The sequence below is a fragment of the Telopea speciosissima genome, chromosome 7 (genome assembly GCF_018873765.1).
Source record: "Telopea speciosissima isolate NSW1024214 ecotype Mountain lineage chromosome 7, Tspe_v1, whole genome shotgun sequence".
NCBI classification, from domain to species: Eukaryota; Viridiplantae; Streptophyta; class Magnoliopsida; order Proteales; family Proteaceae; genus Telopea; species Telopea speciosissima.
In genome coordinates this window covers 1784913-1804672 of record NC_057922.1, presented here as the reverse complement: position 1 = coordinate 1804672, position 19760 = coordinate 1784913, and the positions used below count along the sequence as shown (strand labels likewise).

At 42.7% G+C, this 19760-nt stretch overlaps 1 protein-coding gene and 1 non-coding gene across 3 annotated transcripts in view; both read left to right on the top strand.

Moving 5' to 3' along the window:
- LOC122666986 (methionine S-methyltransferase) overlaps positions 1-19760 on the top strand; it is a 106793-nt gene that overhangs the window by 9108 nt on the left and 77925 nt on the right. For both annotated transcript variants that reach the window (XM_043863127.1, XM_043863126.1), the window contains 6 exons: positions 500-693; positions 1018-1224; positions 1414-1509; positions 14990-15178; positions 15395-15583; positions 15681-15917. In XM_043863127.1, coding sequence (XP_043719062.1) covers positions 500-693; positions 1018-1224; positions 1414-1509; positions 14990-15178; positions 15395-15583; positions 15681-15917 — 1112 coding nt within the window. The remainder of the gene's footprint in view (positions 1-499; positions 694-1017; positions 1225-1413; positions 1510-14989; positions 15179-15394; positions 15584-15680; positions 15918-19760) is intronic.
- On the top strand, positions 16399-16481 carry TRNAC-GCA. Its single transcript has one exon. It is a non-coding gene; the product is annotated as a tRNA-Cys (tRNA).

The following is a 19760-nucleotide window of genomic DNA, read 5'->3' as shown; positions in this document are numbered from 1 at the left end:
TTTTTTGTCCCGCCTCCCCCTCCCCCCTCCCCCAACCTCACAGAAAAGAAAAAAAATTGTATTCTGTTCTAATGAGATTCCATGGGCATCTCTTCCAATATTAATTTCATTTAGAATGTACTAAACTTCTTCTGTTTCTAACATATTTACCAATCCTGGAAAGAAACTAGTGAGGAAAAGGTAAAACGTTACACCCCTAAATCGGATGGTTAAGCCTTTTTATGCAGAGATGCCTGTTAAATAAAAGATAAAAAGATCAAATGGGTTCCCGAGAGATGGTTTTGCTACATTTAAACTTGGTAGCTGGATGCATGATTCATCTGGTCCAAGGATCTTATGAGAATTTTAGAACTTATTAGCCCTGTGAGCCCTAGGTCAAAATGAAAACTATCCAAACCTTTTTGTGGTGTCCACAACTTGATTGCGATCATCGATTTTTGGTAATTCTGCCATTTCCGTTAGTTTGATGTTATAGTATTGGCTGCTTTTCCATTTGCAGGATACCAGAGGAGGAAGAAATTGACAATGATGGTGATTCCAAGTATTTTTGTCCCAGAGGACTGGTCCTTCACTTTTTATGAAGGACTGAATAGACATCCTAACTCTATATTCAAGGACAAGACAGTCTCCGAACTTGGTTGTGGAAATGGATGGATATCCATTGCACTGGCTGAGAATTGGTCTCCGTTAAAGGTTTGTTGGTTTTCTCTGTTTCTTTTTCTTCCTCTTGGTGAATGGGAGAAGCCAGAATGCTTCTTCATTTCTAATCCTCTGTCACTTTTGATGATCTATTTTCACAGCTAGAACTTAAAATGGAGGGTTGAAATAAAAAGAAAAAGAGAAAGGGCTTTTGGATTTGTAATTTGGTGTATCTTATCTCCATAAGAAATTTTATATGCGTTCAATTGTTGAGGCTTATTGGGTCCCTTATAAAAGTTAAAAGAAAAACCAATATATTTGTTATTGACATGGCATTTATATGAGTTCACTAAGAGGTATCTGCATGGCATTTTACAGGTATATGGCCTTGATATAAACCCAAGAGCCGTAAAAGTTGCAAAAATAAATTTATACTTAAATGCTTTGGATGAGAATGGACAGCCTATTTATGATGGAGAGAAGAAAACTTTGCTGGACAGAGTGGAGTTTCATGAATCTGATCTGCTTTCTTACTGTAGAGATCATAACATCGAACTGGAACGAATTGTTGGTTGCATACCTCAGGTATGGTCTCAATTTTTTAATTCCTTCCTGGAGATGCTTCATCAAGGAAACTGGTATTTATCTTTAAGTGCATAGAAACTTAAGGGCCTAAATATTTTAAGTGTCACATGACAACTAATGGGGTTCTTCCATTCAAGAAATATTCCCACTGATTGTTTTCTTTTTCTTCTCTTTTTTTTCCTCCTCCAGATTCTCAATCCGAATCCAGAGGCCATGTCAAAGATGATTACAGAAAATGCAAGCGAGGAATTCTTATATTCATTAAGTAACTATTGTGCACTTCAGGTTAGAAGAGGTTCTTCTCATTTTTGTATTCTCTAATGTTTTCAGCTGGTTCCTTTTTCGTGGCTCTAATATTCCAGTAAAAAGCCCTTTGTCCCATTCCAACATAAATTGATTTGGAAATCCCTTGCTTCTCTTGGGTATTTAAATGTTATGGTGGGAGGTTGGTCACAAAATGATCAGTGTGTGACTTGTTGGAGGAGAAAAAGTTGGTGTTTTCTTCCTCTCATGTTCCCTATGTGTCTGGTAGATGGTCGATCTGTTAGCCATGTATCCATCTATGTGTAGCTTTGTTCTGGTGGTGGGGCCATGGACTATGTGTGATAAGTGGAGTAAATTAGATATATTCAATGACATGAGGAGATTTTTAGAGGTCATGATTTACATTAATTGTCAGCATAATTGTCAAGGACACACCAGAAGGACACACCAGCTACAATACCAGAGAAAAGCCAACATCAACAGCCAGTGATCATTCTGTCTTATCAAATGACTTGAGCCTATCTCCATGGTGAAAAAACTTAGCAAGCTTTCTAACCATATATATACCAAATAAGAAGACCAATTGATCAAAATTAACAGTTTTTCGAAGGAGTAACAATTGAATACCCGGCTGGATCGTCTCTTGGAACGTGATTTGGGCTACTCCCTTATGCTCTCCCTCCCTCCCTGCCGGAGCCTCCGGCAGGCCTGACCCCCTCTCCCTAGCCTGCAACTCTCCTCCTGAAGCATGCCATCCCTTTCCCCTGCTGCCTCCCCCTCTCCTTCCTCCCCTCCTCATCCCCCGTCTCCCCTGATTCCCTCTCCGCCGGCTCCTCTGACTTGGTCCTCTCTGGTCTCTTCTGGTTCCCCTGCTGGTTCTGATGGGCTTCCTCTACGCTTGTTGCCCCCTTTTTTGTGGGTTCCTCGAAGGTGGCCCTTTGCCCTGCTGAACTGCTTGCCGAAGAAGCTCTTCTTTGGGAGAATTTTCTGGTTGGAAACTTCTTGGGCTCTCGACCTCCATTTCTTATTGTCAAGTCCTCTCTGTCCAAGCAATGGCGTCCTCAGGGTTCCTTGGACACTTTTCTTCTGGACAATGGATTTTTTATTTTCAAATTCTCCTCTCTCGACAAGGCTCGAGCTTTTGAAGGAGGCCCCTGGCTTGTAGGGAAGAAGCCCATTTTTCTCCGACAATGGCATAGGCAGCTACAGCTCAGGAAAGTGGATTTCTCTTCCATTCCTTTATGGATTTCTCTACCTGGGCTTCCACTTCATTTTTGGTGTACAGACGGACTTAGCCTCATTGGCTCTGTGCTAGGAAAGCCTCTTTTCTCCGACGCGAGAACCAAGCGCAAGGATCGTCTGGCTTACGCGAGAATTTGTGTTGAGGTTTCAGCTCAAGACTTCCTTCCTGCCTTCATCACTGTCCACGAAGGAGAGGACTTCTCCTTTGAGCAAGAAGTTCATTGTGAATGGAAACCTCCCTAGTGCTCGGTCTGCAAGGTGTTTGGACATGATTCTCATCTCTATGCTCCGGTAGACAAGACCTCGACTCAGGCTGGTGAGGTTGTTGAAAACCTAGGTCCGGGTGTGGTAGCCGAAGGATCTAAAGCTGCGACAAACACTCTGGATTCTCTTGCCTCCCATGACGGAGCTGCTCTGGTCCCAGGTACTGCCGCCGGTGCCTCTGCTCAGTGCCCTCCTCGTCATAGACCATTTTCTCGAGGCAGGACGAGAACCAGGCGTCGGCGCCGGAACTTCCAACCTGCGGCGAAATCTACAATCCTGCTCAAAGCCCTGTCGCTGTCGAAGCGTCAGCCTGGACGAGATACGCAGAATCGTTTCAGCCTGTTGGAGACTGTTGACGACCAGGAGTTTGTCTCGTGCCCCGAAAAACCTCTTTTTGAGGTTACTCCTCGAAGTAGGTCAAGGATGACTGATGTGGCTCCAGTTGAAGTTTCTCCTTCTAGCTCCAGACGAGTTGCAGATCCCCTCTGCCCCCTGACGGAGTCTTCTTCTTTGGGAAATCTCCCTTTGGCCTCTCGTGACGATGTCTCATCCTCATCTTTTTCTTCTGCAGACAAAACCCCCTTTTTACCTACTCCTTGCCCCCAGCCAATTGATGTTGGTCCTGTGGGACCCCCTCCCTTAGCTTCTAAATCTTTCCTTAATCTGGTTGGACCCTCTTCTGGTTCAACCCTGGGTAACCCTTCTCCTTTTGTGGGCCCCTTCGCTTCCACCCATTTTTCTCAGTTATCCTCAATTGGATCCGGGGCGGGTCAGTCTCTTAACCCGACTATCTCTTCTTCTTCTCCACCTGTCATCCCCTCTCCCTCGAATCCCTCTGTTACCAGACAACCCCGCCTCCCTCCCACCTCTGTCTCCCCCCTTGGCAGGTCCTATAATCGTCTCCATCATAGCGAAACTCGATCTCGTGCTATCCTGACTCGCCTGCTTGAGTCCTCGATGCCCCTTCTTCCTCTTCCGCCATGATCCTTGGCTCCATTTGGAACGTTCGAGGGTTGAACTCCCTCTTGAAATAAGCTGCCGTTCGTTCTCGCATTCGTTCCTCTCGTTCTTGCTTCTATTGTCTTCTTGAAACCCATATCAAAGAACTTAACTCTCCCAAAATCCTCTCCTCCATCATCCCTGGCTGGTCCTTGATTTCCAATTATGCCTCCCACCCCAATGGCAGAATTTGGATTATCTGGGACCTAGCAATTATTTCCATATCCCTTTCTTCTTCCTCGTCTCAGTTCTTGCACACCTCCTTCTCGGACTGCCAAGGCAACTTTTCTTTTTTCTTCACTGTGGTCTATGCCCATAACTGCCCTGGTCTTCGTGCCTCTCTTTGGGCTGACCTTCGTTCCTTTGCCTCCCTCTCTGCCAATCTCCCTTGGGGCCTAGGAGGGGATTTCAACGTCTTCCATTACAGCAACGAAAAACAAGGGGGGGGGGGACTTGTGGATTTGGATGCTGTGGATTCCTTCAATGATTGCATTGAAGATTTAGGGGCTAATGATCTTTGCTGGGCAGGTTTTCCCCTTACTTGGTTCAACAAAAGAGCTGGTCCCAACCGTATAGCCTGTAAGCTAGACAGAGTCCTAGTTAATGAAGAATGGCTAACATCTTTCCCCTCCTCTCTTGCTTACTTTGACAACCCGGGCCTATCTGACCACTCCCCTATATCCCTAACCATCCAGCCATTCTCCTCTTTTGGTCCTAAACCTTTCAAATATTTTGATATGTGGTCCTCTCACCCTTCTTTCCTTCCTCTGGTTCTTGAAGCTTGGAACAAACCTGTCTTTTCCTCCTCCAATCCCCTTCTTGCTTTCTCCAAAAGGCTCAAGAGTGTTGAGGCTGCTCACAAGGTTTGGAACCACAATATTTTTGGAAATATCTCTCTCCAGGTGGCTGATTGCAAGGATAAGTTGGAATCTATACAGCTTCGGTTACAATCTGATCTTCAAAATGCTCCTCTTGCTGTAGAAGAAAAAGAAACATCTATTGAGCTTTCTACCCTACTTGCTAGGGAACAAAGTTTTCTCAAGCAAAAATCTAGAATCAAGTGGTTGGATCTAGGTGACTCGAACACTGCCTACATCCATCGATCTATAAAAGCCAGAGTCAATGCAAATTCTATTTCTCAGCTTTCTAGCCCGGATGGTTCCCCTGTCACTTCTGTGGATGGTATCAAGGACTTGGCAGTTCAGCACTTTAAAGACCTCTTCACCAACCATCAGGAGATTCAATCTCATATTCCGGACAATCTACTCAACAAGTTTGTTTCTCCTGAGCTGCATGAATCCCTGTGTGCCATCCCCAATGAAGAGGAAATTATAGCAACAGTTCACTCCCTCAAGGAGAATGGGGCCCCGGGTCCTGATGACTTTAGTATGGGCTTCTTTTTAGCTTGCTGGGACATCATCAAATCTGATCTCATTGCTACCATTAAAAGCTTCTTCTTCAACCCCAGCCAGATCAAGAGCATCAACCACACTTTCCTCTGTCTCATCCCTAAAAAGGAAGGGGCTAATGTCATGAATGATTTCAGGCCTATAGCTCTCTGCAACCTGCTCTACAAGTTTATAGCCAAGATTCTTGCTCGTCGCCTAAAAAGTGTTGTGGACCCGCTTGCGTGACAACCATCACTTTTATTCCTGGAAGAAACATTGCGGACAATATCCTTTTATGCCACGACATTGTGAGAGGCTTTGACAGGAGAAACCATGCCCCCTCTATCCTTATGAAGATCGACATTCATAAGGCCTTTGACTCTATCAGGTGGGATTATATAGCTCAGGTCTTGGTGAAGATGGGGTTTCCTCTGGTCTTTGTCAATTGGATCACCTCTTGCATCAACACCCCTATGTTCTCAGTTCTAGTGAATGGCAGCCTGGCTGGCTATTTTGGTGCTTCGGCGGGGATTCGCCAAGGGTGCCCGCTCTCCCCTTATTTATTCACTTTGGCCTTGGAAGTTCTCTCCAGAGATATCCAGATTTGCACTGACCAGAGGCTTATCTCTCCGATGCCCAAATATAAAGCCCTCAAGCTTCCTCATTTGGCCTTTGCTGACGACTTGATGTTCTTCTCCAAGGCCTCCATCAGCTCGCTTGAGTCTATTTTACTTTGTCTCCAGCGTTTCCATGAGCTTGCAGGTTTGCGCATCAATCCGGCCAAGTCTCTATTGTTCTTTGCGGGGGTGCCAGAGTTAGACAAATCTGCCTTCCTGGAGAAATCTGGTTTCCTCGAAGATCACCTTCCAGTCAAATATCTGGGGCTTCCTCTAATTCCAGCTAGACTTTCAGCTCACCACTGCACCCCTATGCTTGATCTTATTAGGAAAAGTCTTCAGCTTTGGAAGGGCAAGCTTCTATCTTATGCGGGCAGACTGGTCCTTATCAAATCAGTCCTGGAATCATCCTATATATATTGGTCAGGCATCTTTGGGCTTCCTCAATCAGTCATCAAGTCCTTGGAGTCTCTCATGGCCTCTTTTCTTTGGAAGGGCAATGAATCTGCTAGATTCCTCCATCCTATCAGCTGGGTAGCAGTGTGCCTCCCTAAAAAAGAAGGTGGTCTTGGCATTCGTAGAATAAAAGAAGTGAATTCAGCAGGTATCATCAAGCTCATTTGGAAGATAGCCTCCAAGCAGAAAAGTATCTGGGTCGACTGGGTTTATTCAGGTCTGCTCCGCCAAGACTCAATTTGGACTGCTTCTGCCTCTTCTGATGTCTCTTGGGTCTGGCGCAAGATCCTTGCTAGCCGTCATTTGATTCTCCAAGCCATTCATTGCAGCATCGGCGATGGCCTCTCCTCTTACTTGTGGTTGGACCACTAGTACCCCATGGGCATTCTCTTACACTTGGTCACCCCGAGAACCATTTATGCTTCAAGGCTCAACAGGCTTTCCCTAGTGGCGGATATCATTAACCAAGCTGGCTGGGCTCCTCCCCCTTCTTCCTCTTCCTCCCTCGGCCTTATCTGGAATGAGCTACATACTATTACCAGACGGCCTGCTACTAGAGGCGACTGTGTCACTTGGAAGACAAACAATTCTTGCTCTTTCTCTTCCAAGGCTGCCTGGAACCTTATTCGGCTGCATGGGCAGTTAGCCCCGTGGCGCAAGCTCCTTTGGTTCAAGCATCACATCCCTCGGCACTGCTTCACAACCTGGAGAATTTTTAACAACTGCTTGCCTACTCAGTCGTTTCTCCGGTCCAGGCAGATCCAAGTTTCTACAGCTTGCTGTATCTGTTGGAATGGTATTGAAGATCTGGACCATTTATTCTTTGGCTGTCCTACTGTTGCAGCCATCTGAAAAGGTATCTTGTCCAAGTGCTGGCCTGCCCACAGAAGGATCCTCCCTTTCTGAAGGGAATGGATCTGGATCGACATGACCTTTGCCGGCCATTCTATTTGTGACTCTGTCGGCAAATTAGCTTTTTGTGCTACTCTCAACCACATTTGGATGGAGAGTAATATCAGGAAATGGACCTCCAACTCTCGCTCTTTTCAGAAGATTTGGGATTTCATTTTCTTTGAAATTAAAGCAAAGTTATCTACTGCTCCTCCTTCTAGTTGTACAGACACCCAAAGGAACAGGCTCATTGTTGATTCTTGGGGTCTCTCAAATGTGTCCTTTGTTGCTACAGCTGGCCCCTAGCTAAGCTAGGGCCGGGCCCTTTTATTTTTTGTTTCTTCCCCTCGGGGCCCTTGTTTTCTTTTCTTCCTTTTGGTAATGAAATTCTTATTCATCCAAAAAAAAAGGCTTTGCCTAGGTGACAAAGCACCCAGGACATGTCCAAAGCAACTGCGCACCTTCTTTGTCTGGGTGCCCATATCAGTTTCAGTCAAAAAGGAGGAAAATAAGGAAGGCAAAAGGGGAAAGGGGAAAGGGGGGTGTGTTACGGAAAAAAGGGAAGAAGAAGAGGTGTAAAAAGAAGAAAAAAAAAATTAGAAAACATTCTTGGAACTAGAATCAGCACAATTGGGGCATATTTTCCTCACGGCGTGTTGTCTTTGCCTATCGCAGCCCGGCAACTGCCATTGCTCGCTTTGGGGCCATGACAAGTATTATGTTATCAAGTATTGATTCGATACGAACCGATATGCATTGAGATTGGCCATGTCGATACGATATAGAACTGGTACATAATATTTTTTTTGGGGTATAAAACTAATACGGTATTATGGACCAATACATTTGATACACAAGCTGCCAAAATTCACAATTCCCAGTTTTTCAAATAAAACTTCTTCTTACTCTGTTTTAGTTTAGAATCAGAGATTGAGGAATGATGCGACTTGTCATTAATTTCAAAGGTCTTCTTTATTTATAATAGAGGTACAACCCAAAGAGTAAAAGGTAAAAATAACTAAAACCCTAATTTAACCTAATGTAAGGTGTTAACATATTCTAATCCCACGGTTCTCAACACTCCCCCTCAAGTTGGTGCAAATATATCATACATTCATACATGCCCAACTTGGAGACTAATGGATGAAACACCTTACAATTCAACCCGTTCATAAATACATCAACAAGTTGATTAACATAACTAACGAAAGGGATACAAACAATTCCTTGTTCAAGCTTTTCTTTGATGAAGTATCTGTCAATCTCAATGTGTTTCGTCCTGTCATGCTGAACTGGATTACGTGTAATTCTAATGGCAGCTTTGTTGTCACAGGGACGTTTAGAAGTAACCCCCAGATCATTCAATAACTTCTTAAGCCATATGAGTTCTCAAATCCCTTGGGCCATAGCACAATACTCTGCTTCAACACTAGTCCGGGATACGACAAACAATTTCTTGCTCGCCATATGACAAGGTTACCAGTAAGGAAAGAACAATAACCAAAAGTAGATCTCTGATCATCAACAGAATCAGCCATATCAGCATTAATAAACGCTTCCAATCGTAGGTTCCCATTGTTAGAGAATAGGATACCTTTCCCAAGGGTAGACTTCAAATATGTCAATATACGGTGGAATGCATTAAGATGAGATGTCCTAGGATAGGCAATATCAGGTCTAGTATGGGATAAGTAGATCAGTAGGCCAACCAGTCTCTAGTACTGTTCCTTGTCAACCGAATCACCCATGGCACTACACAGCTGGTGATTAACCTCAATAGGAGAGTCTGCAGGCTTACATTCAAGCATTCCTGTTTCATCAAGGAGGTCCAAGACATACTTTCGTTGGGAAATAAAAATGCCTTGTTTGATCTTGCAACTTCAATCCCAAGAAAATACTAGAGAGGTCCCAGATCCTTTGTTTCAAACTCCTTTGCTAGTAGAGACTTCAAATGGGAGATTTCAATGTCGTCATTCCCAGTGATTACTGTATCATCTACATACACAATGAGGGCAGTAATTTGGGTACCACTCTTTTTCACAAATAAGGTGTGATCAGCTTGGCTTTGTTGATATCCAAACTTCTACATTGCAAATTTGCAGTTCAGAAAGCGACCAAACCACAGCCTAGGAGATTGTTTGAGTCCATAAAAGGATTTCTGCAATTTGCAAACATGGCCAGTAGTAGATGAGGAACCAAAACCTGGAGGCAAGTCCATGTATACTTGTTCCTCAAGATCTCCATTCAAAAAGGCATTTTTTACATCCAATTGTTGAAGATTCCACCCCAGATTGACAACATATGACAACAATACCTTGATTGAATTCATCTTTGCAACCGGTGCAAAGGTTTCTTGATAATTTATCCCATAGGTTTGGGTGAAGCCCTTGGCAACTAGGCGTGCCTTATATCTCTCAATGGTGCCATCTAGCCTTTGTTTGACTGTAAACACCCATTTGCATCCAACCAACTTCTTCCCTTCGGGGCGAGGGACAAGTTCTCAGGTACCATTTTTGTCCAAGGCCTCAAGCATGGCAGCCTTCCATTTCATATCTTTGATGGCTTCTTTCCAATCTTGTGGAATAGACACAAAAAACAAAGAGGAAACAAAGGCCCGATTAGAGGGTGTTAAAGATTCATAAGAGACAAAATGGGAAATGGAATGTTGGGTGCAAGTTCGAACACCCTTTCTAATAGCAATGGGGTGGTCATCATGTATAGCAGGATCATGCACATTATTAGAAGTAGGAGAGATATTACCTGATTGTGAGGGCGGATCTAGTGGAGGTACCACAATGGGTAACGGTTGGTCATTCATGGTTCCCTTTTTCTTGAATCTACTTCAAGTATAGGTTTAACACTTCCGGATCACGGGTTCGAGCGGTTGAATCCCACAACTACATTGGGCTGGTTTTGGGGCTTGTTCCTACGGGTACACATGGACTTGCGATCTACATCAAAGCAAGGGTATGAAATGAGAAGGAAGATGAGAAATAGACATTAAATGCTCAATGGGATACAGAGTCATGGATTTCTGAGTACAAGAGCAAGTACCTTTCTGAATAGCAACTGGTAAGTTGAGGAGACCTCAGCACTCGGATCAGACTGAGTAGTGGACACAGGAGCTGTAGTAGAGGATGGCAACTTTGCCTGCTTTCACTGCTGATAGACCTGAAGAGGTTTAGTAGGAGTCAATGGGACAGGAACTGGAAGTGGTGGATCAGGGACAACATCTGTAGGGAGGAGTTAGAGGAGTAGAGGAGTAATGAGGGGTATTCTCCAAAAATGTAACGTCAGTACTAACAAATTATTTGTTTGTAACAAGATCAAAACACTTATACTCTTTCTGTGTCCTAGAGTAGCCAAGAAAAATGCACTGGACTGCGTGGAGAGATAATTTTTCTATGTGAGTGTGCAAGATATGGACATGACAAACACACCCAAAGGTGTGCGGTGGCAAACTAAACAAGGATTTATCAGGATATAAAATAGAGAAAGTAATCTGGTTATTTAAAATAGAAGAGGGCATACGGTTAATAAGAAAACAAGCAGTAAGAATAGTGTCACACAAAAATGTTTGGGGATGTTCATATGAATCATAATGGATCGAACAACTTCCAGCAAGTGTCTATTCTTCCGTTTGGCCACCCCATTCTGTTGTGGAGTGTATGAACAACTAGTCTGATGAACCATACCATGAGCTAAACAAAAATCAGTATTTCAGTTTGAGTATCTTCAAGTGAATTATTAGAATGAAATATTTTAATAGAAATATCAAACTGAGTTTTTTTTTCTGGACAAAAGTTTTAGAAAAATAAGGAATTGAGATCGATCCTGTAACAAGTAAACCCAAGTTATATAGGAATAATCATTCACAAAACTAACAAAATAAGAAAATCTTAATCTACTCGACACGGACCCCAAATATCCTAATGAACTAAAGAAAACAAGGAGGAACTTCTGGACACACTATGAACAGGGAAGGTGCACGATGATGGTTTTCAAGTTCACAAACTTCACATTTAAGGCGAGGAACTGATTTGCAACTAGGAACCATCAACTGAAGCTTGGATAATGATGTGTGACCAAGTCGAAGATGCCATTGAAAAGGTAAAGATTCGGTTGTAGGCTTGTAGTGGTAGCAGCTGTAGATTGTAGAAGGTCCGGTACCATCAAAGTAATACAATCCATCCTGTGCAAACCCTCCATCAATCGTCCTCCTTGTCTGAAGGTCTTGAAAGACCATAAGAAGAGAAAAAAGTAACAAAACAATTGAGAGATTTAGTAAGTTGACTAACAAATAAAAGAAGGCCATGGAAACATGAAGAATAGGAGAGAAGGCCATGGAAGAAGTTGGAGAGACAGTACATGACCAGAAGTGAAAAATGAAAAATGACAAATGAACGAAGGAAAATACAAGAAAAGTGAAAGAGGAAAGTGGTACAGCCCAGCAAGTCAAGACAATCTCAGCTAAATAGGGTCTGCTACGTGGAGGGCAAGGATCCATGTAGTAAACCCTATTTAGCTGAAATTCTCCTAACTTGCTGGGCTGTGCCTCTTTCCTCTTTCACTTTTCTTGTATTTCCTTCTGTTCATTTGTGATTTTTCATTTTTCACTTCTCATCTTATTTCCCATTCTTCTCTTTCACTTCACAGTTTTTACCTACTTTGTTTGATTGGATCCATGTAGCCAACCCCATTAAGTTGGGATAAGGCTGAGTTTGTTGTTGTTGTTGTTGTAGTCATATGACAAGATGTACCAAATCTATAATCCATGAGGTAGATGAGACATGGAATGCAGAGTTACCTGTGTGAGCTAAAGTAGCTGTAGAGGTGGAGGCGGATGCAGACTCAAGTTGTTGGAGACGTTTAAGTATCTGGTTATAATCATCTCAAGGAACAGACACTGTAGAAGATGCTCCAGAAGTAGAACTATGAGTTATGTCACTAGAAGTAGTTCTCAAAGTAGAAGGATCAGTTATGGCTGTATTAACTAACTTATTTGCCCACTCAGGTTTGCCATGTTTGACTAAACAATAATCAATGCATGATTTGTCTTGCCACAATAAGTACATTGTCGAGAAGATATATCAATGGGTTGACTACTTGTACCACGTCCACGACCTTTCCATTGGCCACGGCCTCGTACAGAGGTGGAACCTTGTCCACGATTTGCAACAAAGGCAGAATTCTCCTTGGTAGTAGTGTCATCTTTGAAGGGATTTGCCAGACGATTAATGCAAGAGAAAACCTCATTAAGAGAAGGTACCTTCTCCCCTATGAGAAGTTGACTCGTAACAGATTGGTAGTCAGGAATGAAGGCCAGCTAGAAATTTTGCAACATGAAATTCGGTCTGTTGTTGCTTCAACTGCTCCTGATTAGTAGTCAAGGGTTGAAGAATCTGGAGTTTTTCAACAATACCTTTATAACTGTCAAAGTATTCATTCAAAATCTTATCTCCCTGTTTGAAATTGAACAGCTTCTTATAGAGGTCATACATGCGGGAGATATTCTTATCCTGAGAGAAGCTTTCACATAAATCTTCTCAGACACCTTTGGCAAGGGTGTGAAACATCACATTGGAGGCAATAACAGGTTCAACACTGTTCCATAGCCATATCTTGATAGTAGAGTTCTCACGCATCCACTCTTCATAAGCAGTGAGTGGCTGGAATGCTGGATCTTTTGGATCAGGAGTGGGAAGATCATCAGTAATATACTTCAACTTTCCTTTGGCATGTATGTATGCCTGCACGGCCTGGGCCCATTAGAGATAGTTGGAAACTCCGGAGAGTTTAATAGTAGTAATCTGAAATTGTACATTATCAGTGGGTGGCTTGGGATCAGCTATTAGAACAACTGACCAGCAGAAGATGATAAAAAACAATGTAAATTGTAACTATTTGTAACCAGGAAATAGTAGTAGAGGTTAGATGATCTGAATCAGAAACCGGCTGTAGATACTAGATAGATATCAAAATAACCACGAAAAACCCAATTTGGGTGATTTCAGGTTTAAGAAGACCAGAAGGTCAGATTGACCTAAAACTGGGATCGAACAAGGGTCTTATAGAGAGGAATAAAACCGCCAAAACTTGACTCGATCAGGTGGGTAGATCACAGGTAGTTCCAGCAGCAAGTAGTCAAAGAAAAGCTCAAAAAACAGAGCATCTGCTTGCAGCTAGGACAGTGTAAATTAAATGAATCAAACCAGTAAATGGACCCAAGCTTTGGATCGAGTGTACCTCTTATATGTAGGAGTCTGTCTTAAAAAAATATGCCACATCAAATGGGAGAGTAAAAAGTAATTTCAGATCTCAGGTTAGAGAAGAATTTTCCCAGAAATTGAAACCACAGGCATAATTGAGATCAATGCTGATTGTTGTGCTCCAATATCTCCATGTTAACAAAGTAGAGTAAGTAGTGTGCCCTAGTTTACCTTCGTGATATCATTAACTAGGGCAGAATCAATCAAATAGAGGCAGCATAGGTGCTGCAATTAAAAAAGACTTGAACCTTTAAGAGACTCTCAAAACAGAGATTGAATGGAGGATCTGTGTACTGATTTTACTGCTTTGATACCATGAAACAATATCTGAATAGCAAAACCAGTAAACAAAAGAGAAGAAGAGATGAGGAAGAAGAGGGGACTGTCTAGAGATCAACAGCCGATACTCCTAGCAGTCCCCCATCGGCTTCTATATACAATCAACAAGTACAAGAGAAGAGATTTCCTCATTATAGAAAGAATCATAGACAGACTACAATTGAAGACTAACTGTCCTAAACAAACTAGGAAACCCAAACCAACTACAACTACTCAGAAAAGCAAATCACGATATAGGGAAAATTCCCCCTATCATGGTATAAGAACGTGTATCCCCACGGTACCAATAATGTGACACATCAACAACAATTATGATTATCAGGGTGTCTCTTTGTGCATCGAGGATTGATATTTTCAATGATATTGCTTTTGACTCTTATGATCTTATCACTTGGTGCAGAATAGAGTTATTAATAATTGCTTTATTCCCCTTGGATATTGATGGTATGCTCCTCTCTACCGTTGAGTTTCCTCAAAACTCAATTTTGATAGTGTTCAATGGCTGTTAAGCTATAAGATGTATAATTAGGACTGGATCAGGCCATGCTGTCTTGGCATATTTCTGCCTATTCTGGGGGGTGAACCTGCCACAGCTGATTTGAGGGCATTTTTATATACTTGAGAATGGTTCTTGAAGATCATGGGGGTACTGGATAGTATTGGTGATTGCAATCAGATTGTTGGAGAGGGCTAGACCAGGGAGATGCTAGCTTTAGCATCTTGTATGAATATCTCATTTGTCCATAGATGTGCTCAGGTTTTCTGGTGATATCCTAGATGTTTTTTCCTAATATATTGTTTGCTTGGAGACAATTTACTTTGGAGTTTATCCTATTATGTAGTAGATTCATGTAGTTGTTGATACGTTCTTTTGATTGTTTTTTACTGTCAATAATACAGTTAATTAATAGGAATAAAAACAATCATATGGAAAAAAAAGGACAGAACAGTTTTGAGTGCTCTGTTACTTTCTCACTTCTGGTCATTCGTAGACAGATTAATCAATAATGATAATGTATTATTTCTTCCTTTTCAGGGTTTTGTTGAGGACCAATTTGGATTAGGTCTAATAGCTAGAGCTGTTGAGGAAGGAATAGCTGTCATCAAACCTCTGGGGATCATGATCTTTAATATGGGAGGGCGTCCAGGACAAGGTGTGTGTAAACGCTTGTTTGAACGTCGTGGTTTCTGTGTGACGAAGCTTTGGCAGACTAAAGTTGTTCAGGTGGGTAACTGCGGTTGTCTTTACATTAGTGATTAACGAGGAGTAGAATTTGAAAAAATCTTAGTGATTTTTTCTGCTCATTTTACGATCATTTATATGCAACCTTCATGAATGATGAATAGAAGATCCTTCTTAGTCTGCATAAGTGGTTTGCTTTCTTTAAAATGAACTCATTCTTGGGCGATCAACAGCCTAGTAAAGCTTGTTTTGTTGTAGGCTTCTGATACAGATATTTCAGCCTTGGTTGAAATTGAGAAGAATAGCCGTCATCGTTTTGAGTTCTTCATGGGGCTTGGTGGTGATCAACCTATTTGTGCCCGAACAGCCTGGGCCTATGGGAAGGCTGGTGGCTGTATCTCACATGCTTTATCAGTCTATAGTTGTCAACTTCGTCAACCAAATCATGTATGTGCTTTGTCTGATTTATAATTTGACAGCAGACCTATATTTCACTGGATGCTGAAGAAAATCAAGTGACTGACAATGGAAATAAACTAACCAGGTGAAGGTAATATTTGACTTTATAAAAAATGGCTTCCAAGAGGTCAGCAATCCATTGGATTTGACTTTTGACGATGATTCCGTTGCCGATGAGAAGATTCCCTTCCTAGCTTATCTTGCCAGTGTGTTGAAAGAAAACTCATTTCTCCCATATGAGCCTCCAGCTGGAAGCACCAGATTTCGTAATCTTATTGCCGGGTTTATGAAAACATACCATCATATTCCACTTAATACTGACGTAAGGGAACTCTCTCAATCTCTCTCTCCCTCTCTCTGTAACCCACACACATACATATACACATGCTTACTTCCCTTCTCCAAACTGCTCTCTCTTTTCATATGTGCATGTATGTTCTTGTTTTTACTTCTTAATTACCTGGTGCTTTTTATATGTTTTGCTTGTTTTGTACATGGAAATTGGTTAAAAAAGGTCTGAGTGGATTATTTTCTATGTTTTATATCAATAGCTGGCAATCTTGGGAAAACTTAACAAAATTTTCCCTATCCACCTCAAACTGTATTCCTTATTGCTTGAGTGGATTGTCTCAATATCAACTTGGAGATTCCATATTTGGATTCAATTACAATTTAAAGGACCCTGGAATGCTAGCTAAGCTAATTGTATTAGTTCCCTTCAATCAAATCATTAAGCCTTTAGATTGATGAGCAAGCAAGCCCGCCTTCTTAGAACCCATTAAGGGGGGCCTCGGCCCGGGAAGGGGAGAGTGGCCGAGTGGTCAAAAGCGACAGACTGCAAATCTGTTGAAGGTTTTCTACGTAGGTTCGAATCCTGCCTCTCCCACTTGACTCTCCAAAGCCACTTCCAAAGTAGTGTCTTTTTTTGGGTGAATAAAAAATTCATTACTAAAAGCAGCCCTCAAAAAGGAGGGAAGAAACAAGAGACAAGGACCAGCAGAAAAGGCTCAAATAGCGGAGCCCGCTGGCATAAGGGTGATAGAAGAAAGGCCCCAGGATACAACAATGAATCTGTTCCTTGGGGTGTCAATACAAGTAGAGGGAGCAGCTAAACTAATTTTAGTTTTGATTTCAAAAGAGATGGAATCCCAAATCTGGTTGGTAGATCTCGATTTGGAGGTCCATTTCCTAAGATTTCTCTCCATCCAAATGTGGTTGATAGCCGCCGAGAAAGCCGATCTCCCAATCATATCACAGATAGTAGAGCCACCAAAAGTCATACCAACCCAAATCCACTCACGATCAAAAGGAAGAATCCTCCTGTTTGACGGCTAGCATTTGGAAAGGATGCCCTTCCAGATAGAGCGAGTGAAGGGGCAGCCAAAGAAGAGGTGATTTGTATCTTCAGTCCCATTCCAACAAAGGCCACAGTTGGGGGAGACCATAATGTGCAGGTGTCTGAGGAAAGCTTGCGTTGGGAGGCAGTTGGATAAGACTCTCCAGACCGTGAAGCTGTGTCTTGGAATGTGGTGCTTGTACCAGATAAGTTTCCTCCAAGGGACAAGAGGAAGGTTAGATCTGACAAGGTCCCAATCTGATTTAGTGCTGAACTTTCCCGAAGTGCTAGGCATCCAAGAGACTCAATCTTCCCGGTTGAAAGGTCTTCTGGAGATTGTAGGAAGGAGAGCCCAAATAGAAGTAAGAGTAGGGGAAGTGGAGTCAGGGGGGTCCCATCCATCTTCATTTAGAATATCAGCCACCAAAGCATTTCTAGGAAGCCCCGAGTCATAAATCATTCTAGGGGTAACCTGGTGAAGCAGAATGCCCATAGGATGCCAGTGGTCCAGCCAGAGCAAGGTGGTATTCCCATTACCAATGTGAGAACATACAGATCCAAGAGTCAGAACTCTATTCTCAAGAATCTTGCGCCAGGCCCAAGAAGCATCTGAATGTATTTGGACCGACCAAATAGAGTCTGAGCGGAGAAGACCTGAGTATATCCAATCCATCCAAATACTTTTGGCCCTAGAAACAATCTTCCAAAGAAGCTTGATTATGCCAGCCGAATTCACATCTTTGATCCTTCTAATTCCCAAACCTCCTTCCTCTAAAGGATGACAAATCAAGTTCCAGCTGATAGGCCGGAGGAATCTAGTGGCATCAGTGCCTTTCCAAAGGAAAGAAGCCATGAGGGTCTCCAAAGACTGAATAGTGGACTGAGGCAAGCCATAGATACCTGACCAGTAGATGTAGGAGGCTTGGAGAACAGACTTGATAAGAACCAATCGGCCAGCATAGGAGAGAAGCTTGCCCTTCCAGAGTTGTAGACGCTTCCTGATAAGATCCAGCATAGGAGTGCAGTGATGGGGCGAAAGTCTTGCTGGAATCATAGGCAGGCCCAAGTACTTCACTGGGAGATGACCAATATGAAGCCAGAAATATCCTTCAAAGCAACCTTGAAATCATCCGGGACACCAGCTACGAAGAGAAGGGACTTATGGGGGTTGATGCGGAGCCCTGATAAAGCTTTAAAGTGCTGCAAACAGTTCATAATGGACTCAAAAGAGGTGATGGAGGCCTTGGAGAAGATCATGAGATCATCAACAAAAGCCAAATGTGAGAGTTTGAGGGTTTTGCATTGGGAATGGGAGAGATGAGATTCTGGTCAGTGCAAAGCTGAATTTCCCCGGATAGGAATTCCAGGGCTAAGGTGAAGAGGTAGGGAGAAAGAGGACAGCCTTGTCGAATCCCTACAGTGGAGCCAAAATAGCCTACTGGGCTGCCATTAATAAGAACTGAGAACTTTGGAGTGGAGATGCAGCAGTGGATCCAATGAATGAAGACTGCTGGAAATCTCATTTTGTTCATGACATTTGCTATAAAATCCCATCTCAGAGAGTCAAAGGCTTTGTGAATATCAATCTTCATAAGAGCAGCCGGGGAATGGTTTTTCCTGTCAAATCCTCTGACAATCTCATTGCAAAGAAGGATGTTATCACAAATACTTCTACCCGGGATGAAGGCTGACTGGTTCTCACTGACTAGCAGATCCACCACTTTCTTGAGCCTGGAAGCAAGGATCTTAGCTATAAGTTTGTAGATCAGGTTGCAGAGGGCTATGGGCCTGAAATCAGTCATCACTGAGGCTCCTTCCTTCTTAGGAATGAGGCAAAGAAAAGTGTGATTCACCTCGTTGATCTGGCTAGGGTTGAGGAAAAAACTAGTGATTGCTTTGATAAGATCATCCTTGATGATATCCCAAGCAGCTAAGAAAAACCCCATGCTGAATCCATCTGGCCTGGGAGCTCGATTCAGCTTGGTGGAATGAATTGCAGCAATAATTTCCTCCTCATTTGGAATGGCATTAAAAGACTGAATGAGTTCATTTGGGATGAACTTGTTGAGCACATTATCAGGGACATGTTCAGTCTCATCCAAAGGACCCGAGAAGAGATTCTTGAAGTAATTCACAGCCATACCTTTGATACCACTCACAGTGGTAACTGGAGATCCATCAGGAGCAGCTAGCTGAATTATGGAGTTATGATTGGTTCTTGATTTCAGAGAACGATGAAAATAAGCTGAATTGGAATCCCCAAGTTCAAGCCACTTAATCCTGGATTTTTGCTTCAGGAAGCTTTCTTCATGATTGAGGAGCAGAGATAATTCAAGGGCAGTAGCTTTCTCATCGGTAGCCAATTGATCATTGAAGTTGTCCATTTGAATTTGATTCTGAATATTTGCAAGCTTATCCTGGCAGTCCTTGGCATTTTGGGAGACATTTCCAAAGGTGCTGAGGTTCCAGGATTTGAGAGTATTTTTTACATTCCTGAGCTTCCTAGCCAAGGCTAAAAAAGGGGAGGAGAAAGCTTGCACAGGCTTGTCCCAAGCATCCTTGACTGTGGACAGGAAAGAGGGGTGTTTGGACCACATATCAAAGTATTTAAAAGGTTTTGGGCCAAAGGAGTTATAAGGCTGGATGGATAAAGCTATGGGGCTGTGATCAGATATACCAGGGGGGTCAAAATTTGCAGAGGAGGAAGGAAAGGAAGCCAGCCAAGATTCATTTACTAAAATCCGATCCAATTTGCAGGCTATTCTTGCAGGACCAGCCCTTTTATTGCTCCAGGAGAAGGGGGGACCTGTCCATCTGAGATCATCCAAG